Source organism: Taurulus bubalis (assembly GCF_910589615.1).
Source record: "Taurulus bubalis genome assembly, chromosome: 16".
In the NCBI taxonomy this organism is placed as follows: domain Eukaryota; kingdom Metazoa; phylum Chordata; class Actinopteri; order Perciformes; family Cottidae; genus Taurulus; species Taurulus bubalis.
This window is the reverse complement of record NC_136604.1, coordinates 14846178-14869344: the sequence shown is the minus strand read 5'-3', so window position 1 is coordinate 14869344 and position 23167 is coordinate 14846178. Positions and strand designations below refer to the sequence as shown.

General features: G+C 42.7%; 1 protein-coding gene across 1 annotated transcript; it reads right to left on the bottom strand.

Annotated features, from left to right (window-relative positions):
• Positions 1-4028: 4028 nt before the first annotated feature.
• tax1bp1a (Tax1 (human T-cell leukemia virus type I) binding protein 1a) lies at positions 4029-22340 on the bottom strand (the record flags this gene model as incomplete). Its single annotated transcript, XM_079232139.1, has 16 exons — positions 4029-4236; positions 5233-5315; positions 6153-6361; positions 6453-6624; positions 8138-8224; positions 11089-11597; positions 12802-12874; positions 12988-13179; positions 13297-13548; positions 13626-13811; positions 13927-14017; positions 14505-14653; positions 17776-17931; positions 18343-18533; positions 19048-19150; positions 22152-22340. 16 exons carry the CDS (start codon positions 22338-22340, stop codon positions 4029-4031), a joined length of 2850 nt encoding a protein of 949 aa, XP_079088265.1.
• Between the last annotated feature and the right edge of the window lie 827 nt (positions 22341-23167).

Genomic DNA, 23167 nt, shown 5'->3' with positions numbered 1-23167 from the left:
TTTTTTTCATCGTTTGTATGTTCTGCATAACTTTTTTTCTATCTATGTTATATCAATTGTATTTTGAGAAAAAAAATGTATCTTTGTAGTATTTTTTATTGTTGTACATTTGCACATTCGTATATGCTATCACGTTATTTTTTCTCTCTATTTTGTTCGACTTACATAAGGTGCTAAATGTAAAAAACAGAAAGAAAAGACACAAAAACAAACGATATGAAAGAAGATGGGAAATGTGAAAGATATGAAACAGGAAGTGCAACCAAGCCCTGCCCCTTTCCCTACTCGTCTTTGAGTGGGATGAAGTTGACATCAGTGCTGATCTGAGTTCAGTGGTCGTTTCACTCCCTTTTTGTTCGATGCAGAGTTCGCTGAGCTTAGATCTGTGCCTTCGCAGTAACTTCTGAGGGTTTCAGTGCAAGAGTTAAGTTATACTTTAAATAGATATATTGATATATAAACAATAGACAGATATGTATGTGTACATACAAATATATATATATATAAGTATTCATGAGCATATACATAAATAGTTACACTTTATTTTCAAGCTTTATTTTATATATTTTTTTATATTTTTGTCAGTGTTTTTTTTCTTCAGTATCAGTAAGAGTTCCTTTCATTCCTTATTTGCTGAGACAGCCAGGTCAAGGTCAATCAGCTGGCTGACTTTAGGTTTGGACAGTTTTCTCTCACCACACCTCCAGATATAGAGCCAAAACGCCTTTAGGTTTGACACTCTGAATTGTGTGCGATGTTTTACTGTTGATCCGGAAGGAACCTATTAGAACACGGCCCAGGCCAACATATCCATATCTAGAACATGTCATCCCCACGGAAAGCCATCCATGTATTTCATATCTCCAGTGTTTCCTCATTCAGAGTGCCAGAGCTGTGTTCAAGAGACTTAGCCGTGAACGCCGGTTAAGCATCATTCTGTATTCCAGTTGCCAAGATCTTTGTTGTTTCGTTGTTTTTTCTTCCATGATGTTGCCAACAGCTCTCCACTGCCAAACACTGACCATACCATGTGCCTGATGAGGGGAGGGGGGAGGGAGGGAGGTTCGGCGGGTGGGATTGGGTGGGTTGTGTAGGGGGCGGGAGTAATACCGGTTTCACCATGGAGGTCGCCAAACGTGTGGCAATGATCTTCTTCTTCATTGCTCCTCCAAAATGTGCGCATGAGTGGATGTACATCGACGGAATGTTTTCATGCATGCTTTCTGTGTCGTAAAGAGAGGAATAACGTGTGAGAGAAGATTTGTATTTGAAAGAGATTACCGCCTACAACCCGTCATTTGTGTGTGTTGTAGACGAGAGCATTCCAGTTCATTGTACGGATGTGTGTGTGTGTGCGTGATGTGTGTTTTTTCAGCAGTATCCAAGTCATCAGCCTATAGAGTGTTACCGTATTCTGTGTGTTTCAGTGCTCTGATCTGTCGTGTTGTCTGTGTGCCATGCCGCTGGTTCGACTCCTGTGGAGCAGGATGGCTAGCGGTGTTGCATTATGTAGTGTAGCCGTAGCCAACTTGTTGCCCTTGACTGGGAACTCATCATTCATTGCCTCGAAGAAAAACAAGAGCGTTGCAGTAAAGCCGCTGCGTGCCAACAACACATTCTTTCATAACATAATTTCTCACATCGTGCACAAAGTTTGAAATCTGCAGAACGCTCAAAGAACCAGTTTGCTCTCTGCTCTTTTGAAGGGTAGTGACCTCTAACATGCACACACCCTCCTGTCCTCCAGGCTGCTGTTGCCATGGAAACCACTGGGTTAGCATGGCGAGGATACTTTTTATAATGGACTTTTTGATACTTCACTTTCCACAGTCTTCACAGGAAAGACAGCAGACTTGTTTCTGGTATTTGTTTATTTATTTAAGGGGGGTGGGGGGGTTGAAAAAACAACTCTAATTTCTTTTTAACATACTGTTCTTATTATTGTAATTATCATACGTCTGTACTGTACTTACAATGCCTTCAACTAGTGTGCTACCTAACAATAAGCACAAGTGTGTGTGTGTGTGTGCCTGAAAGACAGCCACGTCTGTTCTGAAGCACCAATAAGTGAACCCAAGATCTCCAAAAATCTTGATATCAGTTTCAAAGTGCGTCCGTGAACTTCCTACCCCGAAAGTAACCCCGAGATAATGGTTCGCGTGCGATAGAAAAAGCTTCATTCCTGCCTCTCAGCGCCGGGGAAGAGTTCCCGTGGCAGAGACGGGTCTAGATGGATGGAGACTGAGAGTCTGCCGCTTGGAGCTCTGTCAAACACTCGTAAAACCATCCCCTGCTTCACGGACACCACAGTCACCATGGCAATAGTTTCAGCTTTACACAGGATCCAATTGCAGTATTACACATATGGGAGAGGAGGAGCGGAGGCTGTGTGCAGGAGGAGGAGACGAGGGAGGGGTTTCCATATACTGTGTACAGTGAATGTATTGTAACGTGTCTGTTGTCAAGTGCTTTTAAATTATATTTTCGTATGTAACGTGGAGACCAACGTTTCCTTTTTGTATGGGGGGGGGACAGGTTCTGAGCAGAGCGACTTGTAAATGATGTCAAACTGTCTTTCTATATATAAAAGAGAAGCTGCTTAAATGTAAACAGGAAATGACTGAAAAAAAACTACATAAAAATAAAAGTGTAAAGCTCTGTAGCTCGGACTGACGTCATGTCATTTCTTCCCTTTTGCAACCCAAATAGAAGAAAACGTTTCGGTTAAATGCATTAAGACAAGCTTACTTTATTCATAAAGATCTTTGCAGTACACACTTAAACCACCGTCCTGACATTCTCACATGAAAAGGGCTGGACACATGACATACACACACATTTGCCTTGTGATTACTGGGCATGTGCAATTTTTAAAGCCTGAATACAACACTGTCAGGGGTCACTTTGTAAATAGACAAGCGGTGATGTGGAGACACACATATAAATGACACTCACTCATGATTTGGACCTACACACAAAGCAATGGATTTTTCTTCACAGTTGTAACGTTAAAATGTTTAATTACATAACAACAAAAGTGTCTGTAACTTAGTGTCCTGCAGTCTGTTTGCCTAAAACGTGACAGTATCTCCAATAAAATGAAGAGACCAGCCTTTTACCAACTGACCAAAGTAAAACATCATTGGTCTGTCATTCTTCCATCACTTAAAAAAAAAAGAACAATGAGGGGAGGCAGAGTCACGACAGTAATTCACAGGTCTCTCCACAACTTATACTTATTTTCATATGTACAGTACATTCAGAATAAAGCCTTTTTTAGTGCAGATACATGAAAACGTAGTGCTGTTTTTGTTGAAACCATCTGACGTCTTACACGTACAGTAGTACTGTACTTTGGGGAGAAATCAAAGATCACTTCCCATTCAAGTCAAAAAAAAAAGAATTTCCACCACACCACTCCTTAATTAAATACACACACTCAGATGACATCACATATCTCACTCTGCATTTACGCTTAAAAAAAAAGCTTTGAAACGTGGACAATTAAAAGATGAAGATGTCTTGGCTGCTTAATGAAAATCGTACTCATTGTAAATAATACCCAGGACATTGACATACTAAAATGCTTTCTCTTCAAAGACCTGGTTCAAGCTCCGGCTACAATTCACTCTTTTCGCTTAAACAGCTGTACTTTTGTAGTTTATAACACATAATGAACGCATGCACTACCAATGGTGCTTTAGTCCCTTTGAAGCAGAAAGATGAGCATAAAAATGATACAAAAGTAAAGGACCGTGGCACTTTCTGCGAGTGTTAATGATCCTTTTACCCCTGGTGTATCAAGGTGAAAGCTACCCTACTAAATAAATCACCTCGGTGGAGCAGCCGCCACGGGACAAACTCTGCTTCCTGGACTACATTCTTTCTAACCTTTGTTAAAGATTGCAAAAAGTGCTAATGATTGTATATTAACAAGACACCTCGACCCAATCAAAATGAACTAATAGCTGACGACACACATTTACCCACATGATAAGTCAGAATTTGAGTTTTGCCCTTTACACCCTTCATTCAATCTGCTCGAAGTTGAGCACGTGGCCGTCAAAGTGCGTGAGGACGTGCCTCTCGAAGAGCTGCTGCTGACAGTTGAGGGGGAACTGCTCGGAGCAGACGGGGCAGACCTTCCAGTGGCTTTCCACGTGCTGCTCGAAGCTGCGCTGCTCAAAGTGGGGCGGGAAGATCACCTCGCATAGCGGGCAGCGCTTGTGAACACTACTGGGGAGAGAAAAGGAGAGGGTGGTGGGATGTGTCAGTTTGGTTCGGATCCCACACGGACTTATTCTGCATGTTATTACGCTCGGATAACATTTTACTGAGAACACACTAAAACATCCTGAAATAATACAATATATAATGATAGTTTTCATCTCTCAATATATGTACTGCATATTATACATATTGTGCATGCAGATACATATGTGTGCATATGTATGGATGTATATGCTTTGTGTTTAATTCCCCTTCCTCTGTTGTAATTGTTGTTCAAACTGTTTTGTTTGGTACATGTTTTTGACTATTAATCCAGAACTTCTTTGATGTGACATAATACTGTTGTTTGTTTATTCCCTCCAAAAACAGAGATGTAAAGACGACCAGTTGTGGATTTTAGTTCATACTTAACGGGCAATTATGACAATAATGTGTGAAAAGAAAATGAATAAATGATTTCATTTCAATAGGATCTGTGTGGAAGAAAACCCGACCCGCTGGGTACATACAGATTGTGATGTTCCTCCAATAATATCGCGTGCTTCATGTTAACAAGATAAGGCATCCAAAATGAATTCAGGCTGAATTGTCAGACAGTCAGGAAGTCATTCATAGGTTTCTCAGTGAGTTATGAAACTAAACAGGCGGAACATGTTTGCTTCCATGAAAACAAGCTTCCTCGCAGGACATTGAGAAATAGTATCTCTTTAATTCAGAAAAACAGAGCTAATAATATTTCCATGAAAATATTTCTCAGAATGAACAAGATAATAATCTTGTTAATTCAGGAAAAAGCAGGGCAATTATGTGTGGGTCTGGCCAAACAACAAAGGATTTAAATTCCTCTCATTTTTTTAAACATTAGCTTTGCTCGGCTCAACACTGGCACAGGGGTTGACTGTCCCTCTGGAAAAAGAAATCTTTCCCTGGCCGCTCTTTGCTATCTGTGTTAAATGTCTATTTCCTCGACAGTATTCTCATGTGTGTGGGTAGGCACACTACCTGGAGTCAAAGCAGAAGCTGCCCCTGGCTTCTCTACGTCTACTGGACTGGTGATCACAGGACGGCTGAGCCCCATCAGCAGCCTATGAGACACAAACGCACACATAAGGATGGAAAGTAACGGCCGCCATCTAGTCGCTCGTAGAGCTGTATGCACACACAGACGCAACCCGCCAAGTGGTTTACTAAAAAAAAAAAGAGGAGAAAATGTATTGAGAGGGCTGTCTAAAAACTGAACCTCTAAAGACATGTGCGCTGTAATGTTTCAATTTGAACAGCAACCCACAGTAAACCTTCCTCGCTTGCCTCTAGTCAGTTCGCTCCCAAACAACAAAAAATATATAATCTGGCGGACACAAACTGATCTGTGGTCTGTCCCTTTGCAAAATCTCCCCTAATTACTCTCCAAGCTCTTGTTATCTTCATCCCTCTTGAGCTCTGAGGGAGTGACGCTAATTAGAGCTCTATGCAAATTAGTTCGTAGCTTCATCGTTTAAGGGCAAGCTACTTTTTCCTTCATTCACTGAGGAGGAGGACTCCAGAGACGGAGATTACCGTGACAGCAATTCTTTGGATGCTGAAAACACGACACCAAGGGTAAGAAGGCAAAGCCTGGGGCTTAGTTTGTCAAGCATTTAAATTGCTTTAAAATGTTGGATGAAGTACGTTGAAAGAATATCGAACATACCGCTGTATTGAGATACAAATTATGCTATGATCAATGATGGCACTATACATACTTACAAACAAAATGTTGAGGAGAGCAGGCAGAAAACAATCCTGTTTGCATAATCTGATGCATGTAAAACCTTAACTGATAAAGAGGAATTCCAATTTGATGGGCTTGTTAATGAACGTCATACCGGTCTGGGTCTCATGAGTGACTTTCCATCCTGTATTTGTGGTTTTTATGCACTCACATTTCGTGGCTCCTCCGGTGGATGCTCCAGACTCTCGGGGGGGCTCGTGCTGCGGGACGGCTGGATGCAGACCACCTCTCGTTCCCAGCCGGGGGCCCCGGGGCCCGGACTCGGAGGTGTGATTGGGGGTGCGCAGGGAGGGGCGCAGGGAGGGGCCTCAGGTGGAGGACGGGTCATGTGCTCAGGAGAAAGCGCCACATCCGCCCGGTCTAGAAAGAAAACACATAGGAGGGGTCGTCCTGATCAGATAGCAGCACAATAAAAGTGAAGGAGAAAAGACAGATGGAGAGGTTCATTCACCTCGTGTGTTGTCAGTGGAGTAGGGGTTGCCGTACTGCAACTCCGCAGGCCTGTGTGGGACCAGTGGCGGGGGAGACGGGTCCTGAGGGTACGGCAGAGGGTAGCGCAGCACCATCGGCTGCCTGATCTCAGCGGCCTGCTCTCTCTGCCTGGACACGAAGCGCTGAAGCTCCTGAGTGGGAGTTAAGAGACAAAATCCAGTCACAGTATCTCACGGGTGTGAACTACATACCGTCAGCATGTGTTTTAAACTCATATTTCCTGGTACTCAGTAGTCTATGCTGTCCAGGAAAGCGATCACTTTGAAAACATACAAATAAGGAATGCAAACTCTAAAAGATAGCATGACTAGGTCATACATCTCTCACATTTATCAAAAACTGTCCATATTGTTTTAAGTTTGTACAAACTATATATTTCACCTTTACATTTTCCTACTGTACATGTGTTGTTTATTATTTTATCTATACCTCGATGATGTCTGTCTGTGTGTGTATGTTTTCCTTTCACAGTCAATCCTCTTGCAGATCATTGTTGTTGCTGAATGTGAGAATAGAATGAAATTCAGTGAGTGTTTCCAGAGCACATTTTCACTGTTGGAACCACACAGGGATTAAATATTTTCAGCTCAGAGTTAAGTATCCCTCTACATTGTTTCTGCCCTTTGTGATTATATATGAAGCAAGAGCATTAGTACCCTACTCATTACTGTAATGGGTGTCAGACTCTGGCTCCCTCTGCTCTGGCTTTGCTGATGGAAGCACTCGCCCTCTCCCGCTTTTACTTCCCTCCTTCCTCTCGCTCTTCCCCCCTTGACCTCTTCTCTTGATGACTTCATTAGTGCGCAGCTATCAGGTTTAACATTTAAACCAGGGTTGGGAAGGTGAAACAGACACGTCGCATGGCATTTGCACTGTCTAATGGAACTGTACCAATGGGCGAAGAAGCAAGTATAGATGTATTAATTAGTGGGTAGTGGGGAGTATGGAGAGAAGGGAAGGGAAAGCTACAGGACTGAGTTCAGACACCTCATGCACTGCAGTTAATACGGCGGCAATCTCTATAAACAGATACGAGGATATGAACAAAGAATCTATAGACAACGGGACCAGAGTTTGTTATCGGAAGCTTTCTGGTTTCAATTTGCGGTCTAAGTATTGACCTTTAATTACATGCAGGTAAACAGTCCATGCGGCTGAAATGCAATATCGGATTTTTATGAGCTTTTTTTTTATTACCTGCATTGATAAGAGGTGGCGAGCTTCATAGAGATGAGCCAAAATGTTGCCTGGACCTAAAACCCCTTCCAAAAGGATCGCTGAAGTTGCTAATCGGACTGTAAACAATGACCGGGTAGAGGAGAAGTATGTCTGGGCCTGGGTGTCTGTCATTCAGCAAAAGCTTTACTGAGTGAATCAAATCGATTGACTACCGTGTACCGCGTGTAGACAGAAGACAGGGATGATCGCGTGAAGCACCTGACCCTGCCACTTCCTGTCTGCAGACTGTGTCCGAGACTCCCTAGTCTAATCAAAGTAGCTCTACCATGTTTGAATCCACTTACTGCTGTGATTCAGCTTCCTCTGCCACTAACACTATGGAAACCGAGGGCCGTTCCAGGCTTGCTGCTCATGAGCAGCTGCACATGTGGATGAGAGTGGCACTAACTCCTGAAAAGCCTGTACCTCTTGTAGTTGCTCCTTGTCTCTGAGGGCCTGGGCAAGGTTTCGCTTCAATTCTGTCACTTCGCTGGCTCGCTCTGCCATGTGCACCTACACACACACACACACACACACACACACACACACACACACACTCACACACACACACACACACACACACACACACACACACACACACACACACACACACACACACACACACACACACACACACACACAGGGAAAAAAACGGCCAGAATTCATAAAAATGCAACAGAGAAGGGCTCTATATGTACAAGAAATACAATTCATATAAATTGACCTTTTCTAGAAATACTCAAAGATGATGAATGAATAATTAACACAGGATACAGAATAAATTATTACATACAATGAAATGAAAGTATTTTTCATTTCATTGTGTCTTTATGGCACCACCCATTTGCCTAAAGCCTGTGACCTTTGTTGCATCATTCCCCCCTGTCAACTGTAAAGAAAGCATAAAATTACCCCCAAACGTATTCATGAAAAGTGTCTGATTAATGAAAATGAAAGAAAATCGGGATTGTGTCTACGTACTGCTCCAATTAGGAGACAGGTAAGGAATAGTTTGAATAATAAAATAACTAAAGCTGCAACAAACAATTACATTCCTAATTTATTAATCTCACAATTCTTTTGTATAATATAATTGATTAATGGGGCCCCAGGCAGCATATCTTTCTGTCCAATAGTCCAAAACCCAAAGATATTAAATGTAATATCACATAAGACCCAGATGTGCTGCATATATTTACGACTGAAAAGCTGGGACCAGAGAACATTTGGCATTGAGGCTGAAATAATACTTAAACATGATTAATTGAATATCAGAATAGTTGTTAAATAATCATCTTTACATTGACTGATTGAAAAAAAAAAAATACCAGTCCAACAGAAATAGTGACAGATTCTCCCAAAGTTGATGGAAAGGACACATCTTAACTTTAATGGCCCGGACAGGATCCCTTTATTTCCACTCCATTTGTCTTAACTGACGAAGAGGAATATAAGCAGGCACACGCGCAGGCGAGCAAGTGAACAAAATATTTGGTCAGTTGAGTTTTATTTAACCTGGAGCGCCGTCAAATGTGTGGTGCTTACTGTAAAACACACAGTCAAAGCCACAGAAACACGGCCTGCGTCCAGGGCAGTCTGGAGCCGACCAGGGGATCGTAGTAAATCTCAAACCTTCTAACGGGACAGACCCTGTGGGATAGTTTACATGGCGGGATGCCTGCTCTTCTTTTGTTTCATCCCATCACAAATTCTCCAAATCCCCTCTTCTCCCGCAGTTTCTCTCTCTGCTCCATGTCCGCCTATCCTGCTTTTTTTTTTCGCCCGTCATTCTCTTTCATCTCCTTTTGTCCTCTTTCGCTCTCCCCCTCGCTCATGAATTTACTGCGCAGCATTAGAGGGTTAAGTTCAGGTGAAGGGATTTTGCAGCCGTGTATTTCTGTGCCCTCCCTCCCAGCCTCCCTCCATCCCTGCCTCCCTGTCTATTCCTCCCCCTCGGTCCATCCTCTGGGTGGCTGATGTAAACAGCCGTAAAGCATGGCGCTCTGTGGCTGCCTCTCTTGTCAGTCTCCGGGACCATTAAGAGCGGCTTGAGGCCCGGGGCACTCGCCTCAGACAGGAGACTCTATCAAAGACAGGGGAGAGCCTTATTTACAGCGCCGATAAACACACACTCACTCAAGGAGATTAAATGCCAGTAGGTACTTTGGCAGACATTTGCACGCAAAATGCAACAGGCCCACATCAACGCAATAAGCTCAAGTGGTCGTATTGAATCTTACACACACACACACACACACACACACACACACACACACACACACACACACACACACACACACACACACACACACACACACACACACACACACACACACACACACACACAGGCTCATGTGTGGCATGTAATAACCCGGTTACTCTGGTTAATGCCTGTTCGTGTAAACTGTTATGAACCGTTGCTACTCTGTGACCGAGTGTAATTGTTGCTCCTCACACAAGCTCTCACTGTTAACACAACAGTCCAACAATGAGTTCATCTGTCTCAGTGCAACAACTCTCCTTGACTCAGCAAAGGTAAGACACGTTTAAAAGTCTCATAGTTGTTCTGCTTTATTGGAATATTTGTACAGTGCTGTAACAATTACCTTTGTTTTGTAATTATTCATCTTCATAATTCATTGTTTCAGTTTTCATTCCAACCTCTCGAATGTTAGAATTTATCATATTTTTGCTTTATATTGTAATGTAATATCTTTGATTTTGAAAGGTGTATGGAGATAATAACCTACCCTGGGATCTGGAAATTCCCGAGTAGCATTTATTACTATTTTGGGAAATTGTTTTGACTTAAAGGGACGGTGTCTAAATAAAATAATTGTCAGTTAATCAGTAATGACACACTCAGAGCACTGTATTTATAACTATCATGTGTTTTTTCTTTACATAAAAAAGTATTCTTAAAAAGAGTTAGAAATATGTTGAAAGATGCGTAATAATAAATTAGGTAAGAGTATACACTTTATAATGATGGGCTATTATGACTGGATCACAACCTCACAAGTTCATTTTTTTGTGGGTGTAACTGCATCTAGTGATAATAAAAAATAAAATCAAAACTAAATGAACCGGGAAATTGAATTGTGAAAGGGGAGGATAGGGTTTACGAACACTCTGGTGCAATAAAAATGGAGTTACTGCGTTACTGAGGATAATGATGAACAGAATAGGTTTGTGTGCCCATCTACACTGGAGCATGCTTGTTGTTTTAACATACATTTAGAAATTAAATGTTCTGTTGAGTGCACTTTGGTGCTACTTTAGGGTTTGTACACAACCTCTGACCATTGGGAGAGTACTGATCATTATGGGAGAGTACATTGGGTCCACGCTTGTGTGTGTGTGTGTGTGTGTCTCACTCTGAATCGTTCCTCCTCGTTGGCCAGCCGTTGTTTGAGAGTCTCGTTGATCGCACACTGCTGCCTCCACTTCTCCTCCATCATCGCCAGCTCCTCCTCCACCGAGCGCGTCTGTGCCTTCTCCGCCTCCCACATCCGCCTCACCTCCACCTCCAGCAGCACCTGGTGCTCCGCGACATCCCTCACTTCCTGGGCCTTCCCCGCCATTTCCGCCTCGCTGTTCTCTTCGGCGCTCTGCCTCTCGTTGTCCACCTCCACCCAGCTCGTCATCCTCAGGCTCTCCTCTGGCAGACTGTCCTTCTTCTCCTCTTTTTCTTTCTCCCTTTCCTGCCCTTGGTTGGCTTCGACCTCAGCCTCCATCTCGGCCCTCTCCTTTGGCACGATCTCTCTCTGCCTTTCGTGCCTGTCAATGCTGATGTATAAATCAGTATATGTGGATTCCCTGTTACTAAGTTCTGGTGTCATTGTCATCTCAGCGGCTTCTTGTAGGACTGCAGCAGCTATGTTTCCTGTAAAAACACACGATGTTGGAGCAGAACAAAGATGACACATAGTCAGCAGGACAGTCTTTGATTCAGGTATAGAAGTGATAATTATGGCTTATTTCAATACTTTTACTTTTACAGGGAAAGAAAACACTGTAATTAACATATTTGGTGAAATCCCTTTCCGCCATGCAAGCTCGTCTACTTTTATTTAATTCCTACATTTCCCAAAAAGATGTTTGAAAATTTCCCGAGAATCTGTATCAACTTGTCGTTTTTAAATTGCAGTTTATTTAGGCGAAGACAGTAACAGTAATAGCATAGTGAGAGAAAAAGGTTTTGTCCAGTCAAGCACAGTAAGTCACACCGTGCACTTACTTTTTCTTTATGTCATGTGATTGCAATGGGCAATGAGGATTGATTCAGATTCAACTTCATTGTCAATTGCACAGAAAACAAGTACTCGGGCAACGAAATGCTGTTGTAGCAGTAAAAGTGTAGTGCAATGTGCAAGATAAATAACAGCTAAATAATATTTTTTTGGACATAATTTACTCCTTGAAGATGTGCCATTGGGATCTGGAAATTCATGAGAAGCATGTATCACTATTTTGGGAAATGTTATTCACTAAATGGACTATGTCTAAATCAAATAATTGTAAGTTAATCAGTAATGACACACTCAGAACACTGTATTCATAACTATTGTGTTGTTTTTGTGTACACAAAAATGTATTTATAAAAGGAGTTAGAAATATGTTTAAAGACAGGTAATCATCAATTAGGTAAGAGTTAACTTTATAATGATGGGATATTATTACTGGATTATAACCACAAGTTAATTTTATTTGTGTATCTAACTACATCCAGTGATACAAAATAAATACAATCAAAACTAAATGGACTGGGAAATTGATGATATGGCTGGAACATGATGGAACATCCGGTATTTCTACCCAGTAATTCCTTTTTTTAAAGACAAAAAGAAAAAACAAAAGAATCTCTATATTCTGTTGCTATGTATATTTGGACAGTTAGATATGGCAAAAACTCAAGTACAGTACATCTTAACACAATACTCTGCAATGTACATCTCTATGAGACTGCTTTAAGTGCGTCTGGGTTAATTTTTTTTCCATAAATAGTTTTTGACAGAAAATGCAATCATAGTATACTTAAAATATAACATCCTGCATATGCATACTTTTGCACTTGAAGGTGTGTGTACCTGCCGTCGGTGACTCTGGACTAGGGGTCAGTGGCTCCTGATTTGTCTCAGTGGATGCATTTCTCTTTGGCTCCTGCAAAAAAAAAAAAAAAAAAAAAAATATTAACAAAATATATGTGCTACTGCTTTCGGCATAAACTGACCTGGGTGTAATATTTCTAGTCATATGAGTTCTGCTATACTCACTCCCTGTGACTCAGTTGTATTCAGTTTGGCCACCTGCCTCCGGAGGCGCTGACACTCCCGGTACTTCTCCTTGTAGTGCTCAGCAGCCATGTGAAGACGCAGCTTCAGCTCCTCCACCTCTCTCTGCAGTTCGGCCTCTGCCTCTGACACCACCATCATGCTGGGTGTCATCTCCTCACTGGTCCCAACACCCTGGGAAAGAAGGACATTTGAAAACCCCTTTTTGTTTTCCATGGCCTGCTTCAGACTTCCCTTCGCACTTCCCTAACATTGCATGGAAAGTGAAAGACAGAGAAGTTGGACACTGACCACTTCCTTCTGTGCAGTGCTCCTCATGCGGTCTAGCTGGCTCTCCATGCGTTGGCACTCGGCCTGAGCATCAGCCAGACTGGCACGCAGCTTGTCAGCTTCCAAGCGGGCGCGGTACAGCTCGGTCATCGTGTGGTCCCGGGCGCTAGCTGAGTCGCGGAGCTCGGAGGCCAGCAAGGAGGCCTGCTGTCGGGACGCCTGAAGCTGCTCCTCTGCCTGACGCAGCTGCTCACGCACACGGGACAGATCTGCCTAAAGACATGGAGACGGATGTATAGATGAACTGATTTTTACAATATAGACACACATATGGGTACAACCACTGCTACCTTGTCAGCCTTGTGTGCCAGCAGCTCTTTCTCCAGGCTGTCCCGCTGGGCGACGCAGAGCCTGAGCCTGTTCAGCTCCTCCTGGAACTGAGCAATGGTCACCTCCCGGTTCAGCTCCACCGCCTTCAACATCTGCAGCTCTGCACTCAGCTTAGTGTTCTCCAGCTCCGTGCTGCGCAGGTGGGCCTACACATTGGACATCACACATGGACAGAGAAGAACAGTTAGAATAAAGACTCAAACAGGCTTTGTTCGTCAAAATGCACTTTTTCGTTTATCCAGCCTTCGAGCTTTCTCCCACCTTGTAAAGGTCTCTCTCATCCTTCTCGTTCTTCAGCTGGCTCTCCAGACTGTCTCTGTCTGCTGTCAGCTTCTTCAGACGGTCACGCAGACTGTGAAATAAAATCAACACGTTTTGTACAGCTACCATCCTCAATTATATTACACTAATTCTCCATCCAATGGCATTCATGCTTCTGATTAGTTACTTCAGAAGACCTTTGTATGGAGGTACTATGTGTGTAAATAGGTTCTCAAATGATTAACCAATAACCTCCCATTCATCATCTAAGGGGATTGAGAAAAAAAGCCTTCAATACATTGCACTACAATATAAATGGAATGAATACCACCATTGTTAACTTATGTTTGAGTTTTACTTCGACAGACAGGTGTTGATTCAATCTGATCCTTACTTTTGAGGCAATGGTTTGTGCTTTGCATTATTTTGTCCACACGATGTAGACAAGTGGAATGATGAAGATGTTGAGGAAGCAGAAGGCTGGCAAGAAATCCTCCTCAAAGTTATTTACACATTCACACGCATTCAACGGATGAGTTTGGATGCTTGATGGTCATGTGTTAGCATTCTCTACTCACCGATCGAGCTCCGTTTCCTTTTGCAGGCCTCTCTGGGTGACTCCGAGCAGGTCCTCCTCCAGCTGGCGGACCCGGTCCGTGGCCTCCGACAGCCTCCTCCTCACATCCTCCCTCTCCTCTGACAGGCCCTGCGACGAGCGCAGCAGCTCCTGCGGGACAGAGAGGCAGCTGTGGATCACGGTGACAGGCGCTACAGCCAATCACAGCGGCTGATTCAGCAGGCTGAACTTGGCAGAGGAGAATGAATGCTGAAGGAACAAAGACAGGAACTTGTGCAATACTTATGATTAATCACATCTGGCGATATGTCATGAGATGTACTACGGTCATGTTGCATATGCCATTGGATTCTGTACTGATTTTTTTGTAATGCTTATTTATAATGTCTCTTGTTTGCACTTTACCCTTTGCTGCTGTAATCCCATACATTTCCCCACTGCGGGACTAATAAAGGATTATCAACTTCCATATTTTTGTTTTTATATTTGTTTATGCACATTGTATTTATATACACTCAGTCGCCACTTTATTAGGAATATCCATATAAAACTAAAGCAGTCTACTCTTTAAACAAATACTGCCCTCATGAAGGTTATTATGTTTAGTTTTGGTTTAAGATTTTTAAGATTATTTTAATAATGTATTTGACACATATTTGCAAAAATTCATGTATATGTTCAAAGGTATTGTAATGCATAAATTCGTTTTTAAATCAGTTATTTAATTTTACCTCTACAGCCTGTTCCCAGTGCAGCTGTGACAGACTTACCTTATCTCAAATCTCCAGTTACAAATTATGACTGACGTGAGCCCTTTGATGGACTCACTCTCACGGTCTGAAGTTGTTGATCAATAGTAGTATGTAGTGAAAGCACGCAGGACCAACCCATCTAGTATCAGTGAATTCTTTAAACCAAATTCCTGGTGGAGCACAACGGATCATACAAGGTTTGTCTTCTCCATCTGGTGTGACTGCTGTGGAAATGCCTTGTTTAAACTTGTTGCTAATCAGCAGTGAAGGATGCTAAATCATCCATGGCTAATATTGGTTGTGACAGAACAACATTCCTCTGAGCACACCTTCCTTTCTATATGTCATGTGCTCACACACACCCACTCACCCACTCGCACACACACACACACACACACACACACACACACACACACACACACACACACACACACACACACACACACACACACGTACACACGGTTACAGAAAGACGAACACAAAGCTACACATTCAAGGACATATGGAGACGGACGGATAGCACAGAGTACAGCCATCACTCCACACCTGCACACACCAATGCATACTCAGGCCCGTCTCCCTCTGGGCATGGCTCTGTGTAGATTACTGTATGATTTTTATGGCTGGCGTTTGGGAAGCACTTTAGCAGTGCATAAAGACCTTATAAAAAGTGTACTCGTAAAATTAGCAGCCACAAAATATGTACTTATGTTTTCATGTTAAACTCGGGATATTTTCATCAGCGTGGCATGAGCTAACGCACCTACTGTAAATGCTCTAAAAAAGAGACACACACCTCACACAAGTCGTATATCTACAGATGGACATTCCTGTTGAATGAAAAGCAGCACGGTAATAACCGTGTGTGCAAGTGTGTGTGTGTGTGTGTGTGTGTGTATTACCATGTAATTTATGGCGATTTCGTCCTTCATAAAAAAAAGCAGCGGACTAACTCAAAGCAGCCTGCTCTTACTCTAAGCCTAGACCGGAGAGCTGCACTAGGGGGCGATAAGAGACTGGATTCAAACTCACAAATCGCTTGGCAAGCTTTGGAGCTTCAGCTCTCTCTCTCCTTCTAACACCCTCCTCTCTGCCTTCCATGAGTTGACTGGTTTTTAGGTGCGTGTGTGCCAAGATACTGTTAATGAAACGAGCAACTCGTAAATTGCAAAATCTGAAATCTGACTCATCCTGGTGAGTGACTGAATGTGGAGGGAATAGAGGGGGAAAGTAGATGACGTCGAGGCCGACTTGATTTCTGATCAATGTTACCAAACGTATTTTTCTTTACCTCGCTTTAGCGAAATAGAAATGAAAGAAATAATAATCTAATGCCAACAAAAAACCACCATGACATTAAAACATTTAAAAAAATATCGGGGAAAAAGACAGTCAGGGACAGAAGGACAGAGAGACAGACGGGGAGAAAATAGACAGTGAGAAAGCAGTGGCCACTGAATCGCGTGACTGAGTGGTGTTTGTCCCTGAGGCAGGGCTCTTTTTTCAGGCAGGCGGTTTTGCGGACTACCCTCCTCTCATTCCACACACAGACTAAAAGGGTTTGCAAGCGGGTGGCATAATGAGTGTGTTTGTGTTTGTGTGCGTGCTCTTGTGTGAATGCACATTAGAGGGGCCCTGTGGTGTGGAACCTGAATGTGAGTGTGAGAGTGAAGGGGGGGGCAGTTGGTGTATGCGCATGAGCGCGCGTGTGTGTGTGTGTGCGTGTGTCTGTGTCTGTGTGTTTGACGTCATGTTTGTTCACTCTGTGGTTGCGATGGCATCGTCCCTGACGCCAGATGCCCAGGAAAACGGCGTCCCAATTCCGTTCTGGCCCGCTGAGTCAGGTCGTTAAAGATTTGGTGTGCACATACACACAAACACACACACACACACACACACACACACACACACGCTGCTACTCTTTGTGTGTCTCTCAAACATGGACACAGATTATTCATAAATTCGGGTCTTTGAAGTTTTCAGACCTGTGATCACTGGCGAGGAACCGGCTCCACACACGTATGCAAATAGGGACAGTCTGTCTATGTACACACTTACAGACAAACACACACAAACACACTGAAACTCCCAATGTGGTCAGAGCCTATTTTGTGTTATATTTGATCTATTGAAATATATATATTTTTTTAACTGATGACTTAGTAACAATTACATTTTTTTGAGCGACTATTTTTGTATCTATTAAGGTTGACTAGATGATGATCTCCTATGGTAGAAGAGGTGGGACAGAGTTTACTTGAGTAGAAGACTCAGAAATGTTTAATTTGTTCATAGATTGAAAAAAAAAAAATCTGAAATAAAGGTAACTGTTTCTGCGACTGTGGCACTGTGATTTGGCTTCACATGTGAGAGACGAAGTGTTTCAAAGAAGTGGAAAAACACTTCTACCAAACATGTTTTAAGTAATATTAAACCTCAATTTAATTACATAAATGTATTCACAAACTATATTTGCTGTATCCACACTAATGTGCGTTGTGTGCCGTCACTCTTTCCAACCTGGTTGTGTGTCCGCAGCAAGCTGCACGTCTCCCTCTCCTGCTCCCTCTCTCTGGCCAGTCGTCTCTGCTCGTCCTGCAGCTGCTGTTTCTCCTCCTGAAGGAGGCGCATGGCCTTCAGCAGCTCCCTGCGCTCCTGCTGCGCCTCCTCCACATGCTGCCAGGCAGGAGGGAAGTTAAGTGTAAAGAGAGAGAAGTTAAGGACAGTACCCGATTCTTGAAGATTTTGGAAGATCAAGTTCCTACGTCTTGTCCTTCTATGTGTTGGGACAGTGAACGTCCTTTTGAAAACACAAGAACATGTTTTGTTTTATATAGAATTAAATGTGTGTTGTGTGATATCATTTCCAATGTATCTATGGCTGTCTAGAAGGACAATAATACAAAATATTTATTAATGCCAAAAGGAGGATTAACTCTCCTCAGTGAGGTCAGAGGTCACAGTCAAGTACAGGACAGAACCTCTGGAACTGGTCGGTATCTGTTATCTTCCGGTAGGACACTTTAATGGTGGCCAAGACCCTGAAGGATAAAAAAATGGAAGTGAAAACATCTTCAACTCGCATACCTCTAGTAGTCCAGTCTTGGTGGTGACGACCAGGATGTCCGAGTTGCTGTCGTCCTCGGTAACAGTCAGAAGCTCTTCTGTGGGTGTGGCTGACCTGAACTGAAAGGGCGTACTGGCGCCTCTGATGTCACCAACATGTGAGACATAGCAAAACTGGTAGAACTCTCCGTCAGATTTAGGAACATAATAACCTACAAAAGAGATAAGAACATTTAATCAGGTCGCATTTGAAGTAGGCCTGGCCAAAACTTCCAAATGTATCGAAAAACATGACATATTTCCACATCATGTATATATGCTTATATTTCAAGCAGCCCTTGGCTACAAAGAGAGCTCGCTGCAGTGCATCGGTGACATGTTAGGCTTGGTTCTTAGCGACGGAGGAGTAAGTACAGAACATCCGGCAGCCAACCGGTTTTACTGACTACTGACACACCACAGCACGCTCTCATATTTTCATTGTGTAATATCTGACCGTTCCTGGCTCAGTAAAACCAGTTTGCAGGCCCTCAACCTGTGTGTGTGTGTGTGTGTGTGCGTGTGGTTTGAGTGGTGCACAGGTCCCAGGCCGCCGTTTGCGGTTGTGTTCCCTTATTAAATAAAAGTGCTGGTTTTTATACATGCCGTAAAATGGAGGAGTTACTTTGGAATATCCTAGGTCTTGGTTTACTTAGTGTGTGTGTGTGTGTGTGTGAGTGTGTGTACCTTGAAACACCACAGTCCTGTCCACAGTACTTCCTGGTTCATAGTCTTCAAGGATAGGAGACCAAAGGAAGGTGTAGTAATCTCTGGCAGTGCTCCAACCCACCTAATGATGTAAACAGCAACCAAAATGTTGACCCACAACAACAAAAAAGTGCCGGACTAGACAGTGTAAAAAAATTTTTTTAACTGTACACAGCCAGATTATCCTTTATAATAAAAAAAAATGATCATTAGGTTTTCAAAAACATAGTGAATGAAGAAAGCTGTGATTACAGACAATGTTCACGGCAAGAATGGAAACATTTAAAACCGTGCCCCTCACTCTTCCACACACCTCCTCCTCCTCCTCTTCTCCCCTCAGTTCCTTCCTCTTTCGGGCTCACAAAAAAAAGGGGTGGGGGGCAGTGAAGGTGTGAGAATGGGGTGGGATGGCAGGGGTGTACACATGCGCAGACTCGTGAGACGGCAGGGAACAACCAACGTGGAAATGAGAAGGGCGGGTTTAGAAGAAAAGGTGAAAATTTTACACAAAATGGCAAGGGAGATGTAATTCTATGGATTTCATGTGTTGTTAGGTGACAGATGATGAAAGAGAGTTGTGAACATCATAACTCAGGTCCTGTGTCGTAAATCTGTCGCACAAAACCGCACACTCTCCCTGTCTGGGCCGCGTAGGCACAAACACACACCTCGTTTCAACCCACATGTGCCATACATGTTTGGGACATTACATAACTGCACTTCAGCTGTGGATAACTCCACCACCTGGGGTGGTTTTACATGTTTGAAATGAAGAAAAAGTGGCACAAGGGAGAGTCCGTCCTTTGGACAGCTGCCATATAGCAATCATATAATATTACAGTTTATGCAGTTGGTTGACAACAGTATAATGGAAATTATAGGATGCACAAAACACTGGGAGGGACGGAATATTTTGTTCAACCGTGAACAAATAAAAACCTTTCTGCATGTAAATACCTAAATAAACAACAATTAATCAATTAATAAATATAAAAAATAGGAATCGGCCAATACCTGGCAAGACTTTGAGAAGCTTAAATGGCAACATGAATCAACTGAGTTACTCAAAACATCTGTCAAACTTCAGGTAAGAAAACATAATTGCAGTATGTGGGTTATCAAACCATTACACTCAGTATAATACTATTCCAAACTAAAGGTAATTGTCAGCGTGGTAACCTTAGCCAAGTACATTCTTTCCACATACGGCAGCATCTCAGTGAGAGGCTGGGCTGCGATGGACACCTGCCAGGTTTGCTTGTGTGCGCACGTGTGTTTGCTTAAGACAGAAAAGACATAAATAATTTCCCTAATTGCAGAGTGAAGTTGACTGACATTTTGTTAGGTATGGTGACATTCCAACACAGGAGTGATGTTATAAAATAATCACAGGCAAAGCAGCTATCAATCACTCTGCCAAGGTGTGAGGGAACAGCACGATGACACTTTAATTATACACTCACACAACGGGTTTCTCCCGGCAGACCCAACAAACATGCCACAACCGAAAACCTCCAAAGGGCTTTTTAGGGAGTTGTGTACGTGTGTGCATTTGTGCTTAAAAAGCCAAACTCAAACACAACAGAGCTTTCACTAGAAAACACACATGTTCAATAAATCATGTATGGCACAATTAGTCATCATGCTGGAAAACAAAAGAAAACTTCCTTGATTAGAATGTACACTGTTGATGTTTACTGTGTGTACACTGCATGCAAGTATTGTTTGAGTGCACCAGGGTCTTTATTATGGGACTATGAACATGTTCTGCCACTAGGGGGTGTCTGTGCACAACTCAAAAGGAACGGTGGCCCATCTGTGCAGTCTGAGTCATCCTCAGAGAGAGTCAGCTTTATTGCTCAGTCTCTTTCTCTGAAACAGGTAACGCCTATAGATGTGAAAGGTAAGAGAGAGAGAACATACTCTCTCCTTGAGTCATCTCTGCACAAAGGTATTGCCTCCGGGAGGCAAAAAGGCGCACCTGACAGAAGGTCATCAATGTTGATCGTCGTGGGAAAGCCAAAACTATTCAATCATCATAAATATTGCATCAGCCTGTTGATTTTGACATTAGAATTCCCAAATTTAAAGAAAAACTTCAACCCAAAACAGGAGATTTATTTGTGTTGATAGTTAATTTCCTGTTGTAATGAAATGGGATGATTATTATTTATAAAAGCAAACAGAAATCCTGATCTCCCGATAAATGTCCCACTAATAAAAAGAGGAAATCATCATGAGCTGACACACCCATGGCCAAGATTTTTCCAGAATTAAATAGAAAGATCTATGAACAGACAAAAAGACAGACATGTACGTCAAAAGGATTAAAGAAGCGTGGTCTGTATACACCATCAAACAGGTTTCAGTAGCGTGGATTACAACAATTACATTTTCCAATTGACTTTTTTTTCCATATAAACACAGCGTCTTTATTCCTTTTTAATTGAACTGGTGGATTTGAAGTCAGTCCTTAAACAACAATAAAATGTTTGTCTTTTGACTTTACGAGACATTAAGTTTCCTAGTTCACATTTCCTGTTAATTATGTGTGAGATTTGATGGCCTTGATAAAAGAGTGGAGCTAGGCGGATGAGGAGGTTGGTTTGCAGGAAGCAGAAGAAAAACTGATGGAAAGACAGAGGGGAGCGAACAAGTGGGGGGAAAAGAGATCCTAATAAGAATCAGAGTGGTTCTTAAAGAGCACCAAATGTTCGCCCCCCAGCGAGACCTACTGCAACCAGCCCACCATGTACACTCATCCTCTTTCCGCATGCAGAACAACCACACCAAAGCGTGTGGTGAGGTTTTAGGCATGTAATGAAGAGGTGAACCATTAGTGTCAAGGCGGATGTATGCGTTAATGTACCAGCTGCAGACCTATGGCCAATTAATAAAAGCGTAACACATAATCCATCTAACAAACACTTTGGTAATGGGACGGGAATAGCTCCAATCTCTCAATGTCTTCTTTGTAACATAAGTGATTTGGATTAATAAAAGGTTGGTCCTTAATTGATTCTGTTCCACTGTGTCTTTGAAGCACATTCAGAGCAAAAGCCGCTGTGGTGCGTGTGACGTACCTTGAATATGCCCACCCAGTCTTTGGGGTTGGGAGTGATGTATGGGGTCAGGGTGTAGCAACACTCCAGGGGCGCCTGGGGTGGGAAACTCTTCCCCACGTTCTGGAAGATGACGTGGGCAAAGTTGGACGTTTCCATGATGCTGACGCTGCTGCCCGGCGACGAGTCCACCACCTGGAACGATGACATTGTGTCACGTTGGTCACTTCATTTGTCTGGAAGACAAAAGGGCAGAGAACTGAGAAGTTGAGTATCAGTATGAACGAAAGGTACAAGTATTTTGTGTGGGCAACAAAAGGACCAATCAAGTCAAAATGTTGTCCAAAAGCAGGTATCCGTTGGCAAAATATGTAGTACGAGTTCCCACACCATCTCAGAAAATAAACGGATTAAGTAAGAGGCCAAGCAGTAGCACATGTGCACAACATATGCCAATTCTATTTACAATATTCGACTCAAAAAACAAATACAGACGGTCCTGTGTTGTACAGCCCTCTGAGGCAACTTGGGGGCGTTGTAATTGATCTGACTTGACTTAAAATAACCACAGAACCTCAGTCTTCATTCTTAAAGTGCAAAACCTGCAGCCAATCGTGTCACAATATTTCCTGTAACGTATGGCATTTACACAAAGAACACTTGTGTTTCATTACTTGCCTTGTCCTAAAATGACACCAAGCCTGAGAAGAAGCACTATCTTATAAGCACGAGGACATTCCACAACATATCAGCTTCGTGAAGCGGTATAAAACAGAGAAGTAAATATTTGAATTTGCAATACAGTTTTACCTCTGATAGAGTATGTTTTTATAGTGTGGCATTGTACCATAACTCAAGAGGGAAAACTGTTATTTAACTTGTCAATTTTAAAGAAATAACTGAAAACAGTGGTATAGTGTGCGATCTGTGGCTCTGGAGGAGCTTTGTCAGGTCGAAGGTGGTGATGGCCTTTAACAAGGCCTGTACAATAATAGAGGACATATAGTGTCCAGGGTGTTTGGAGCCTGACACGTATT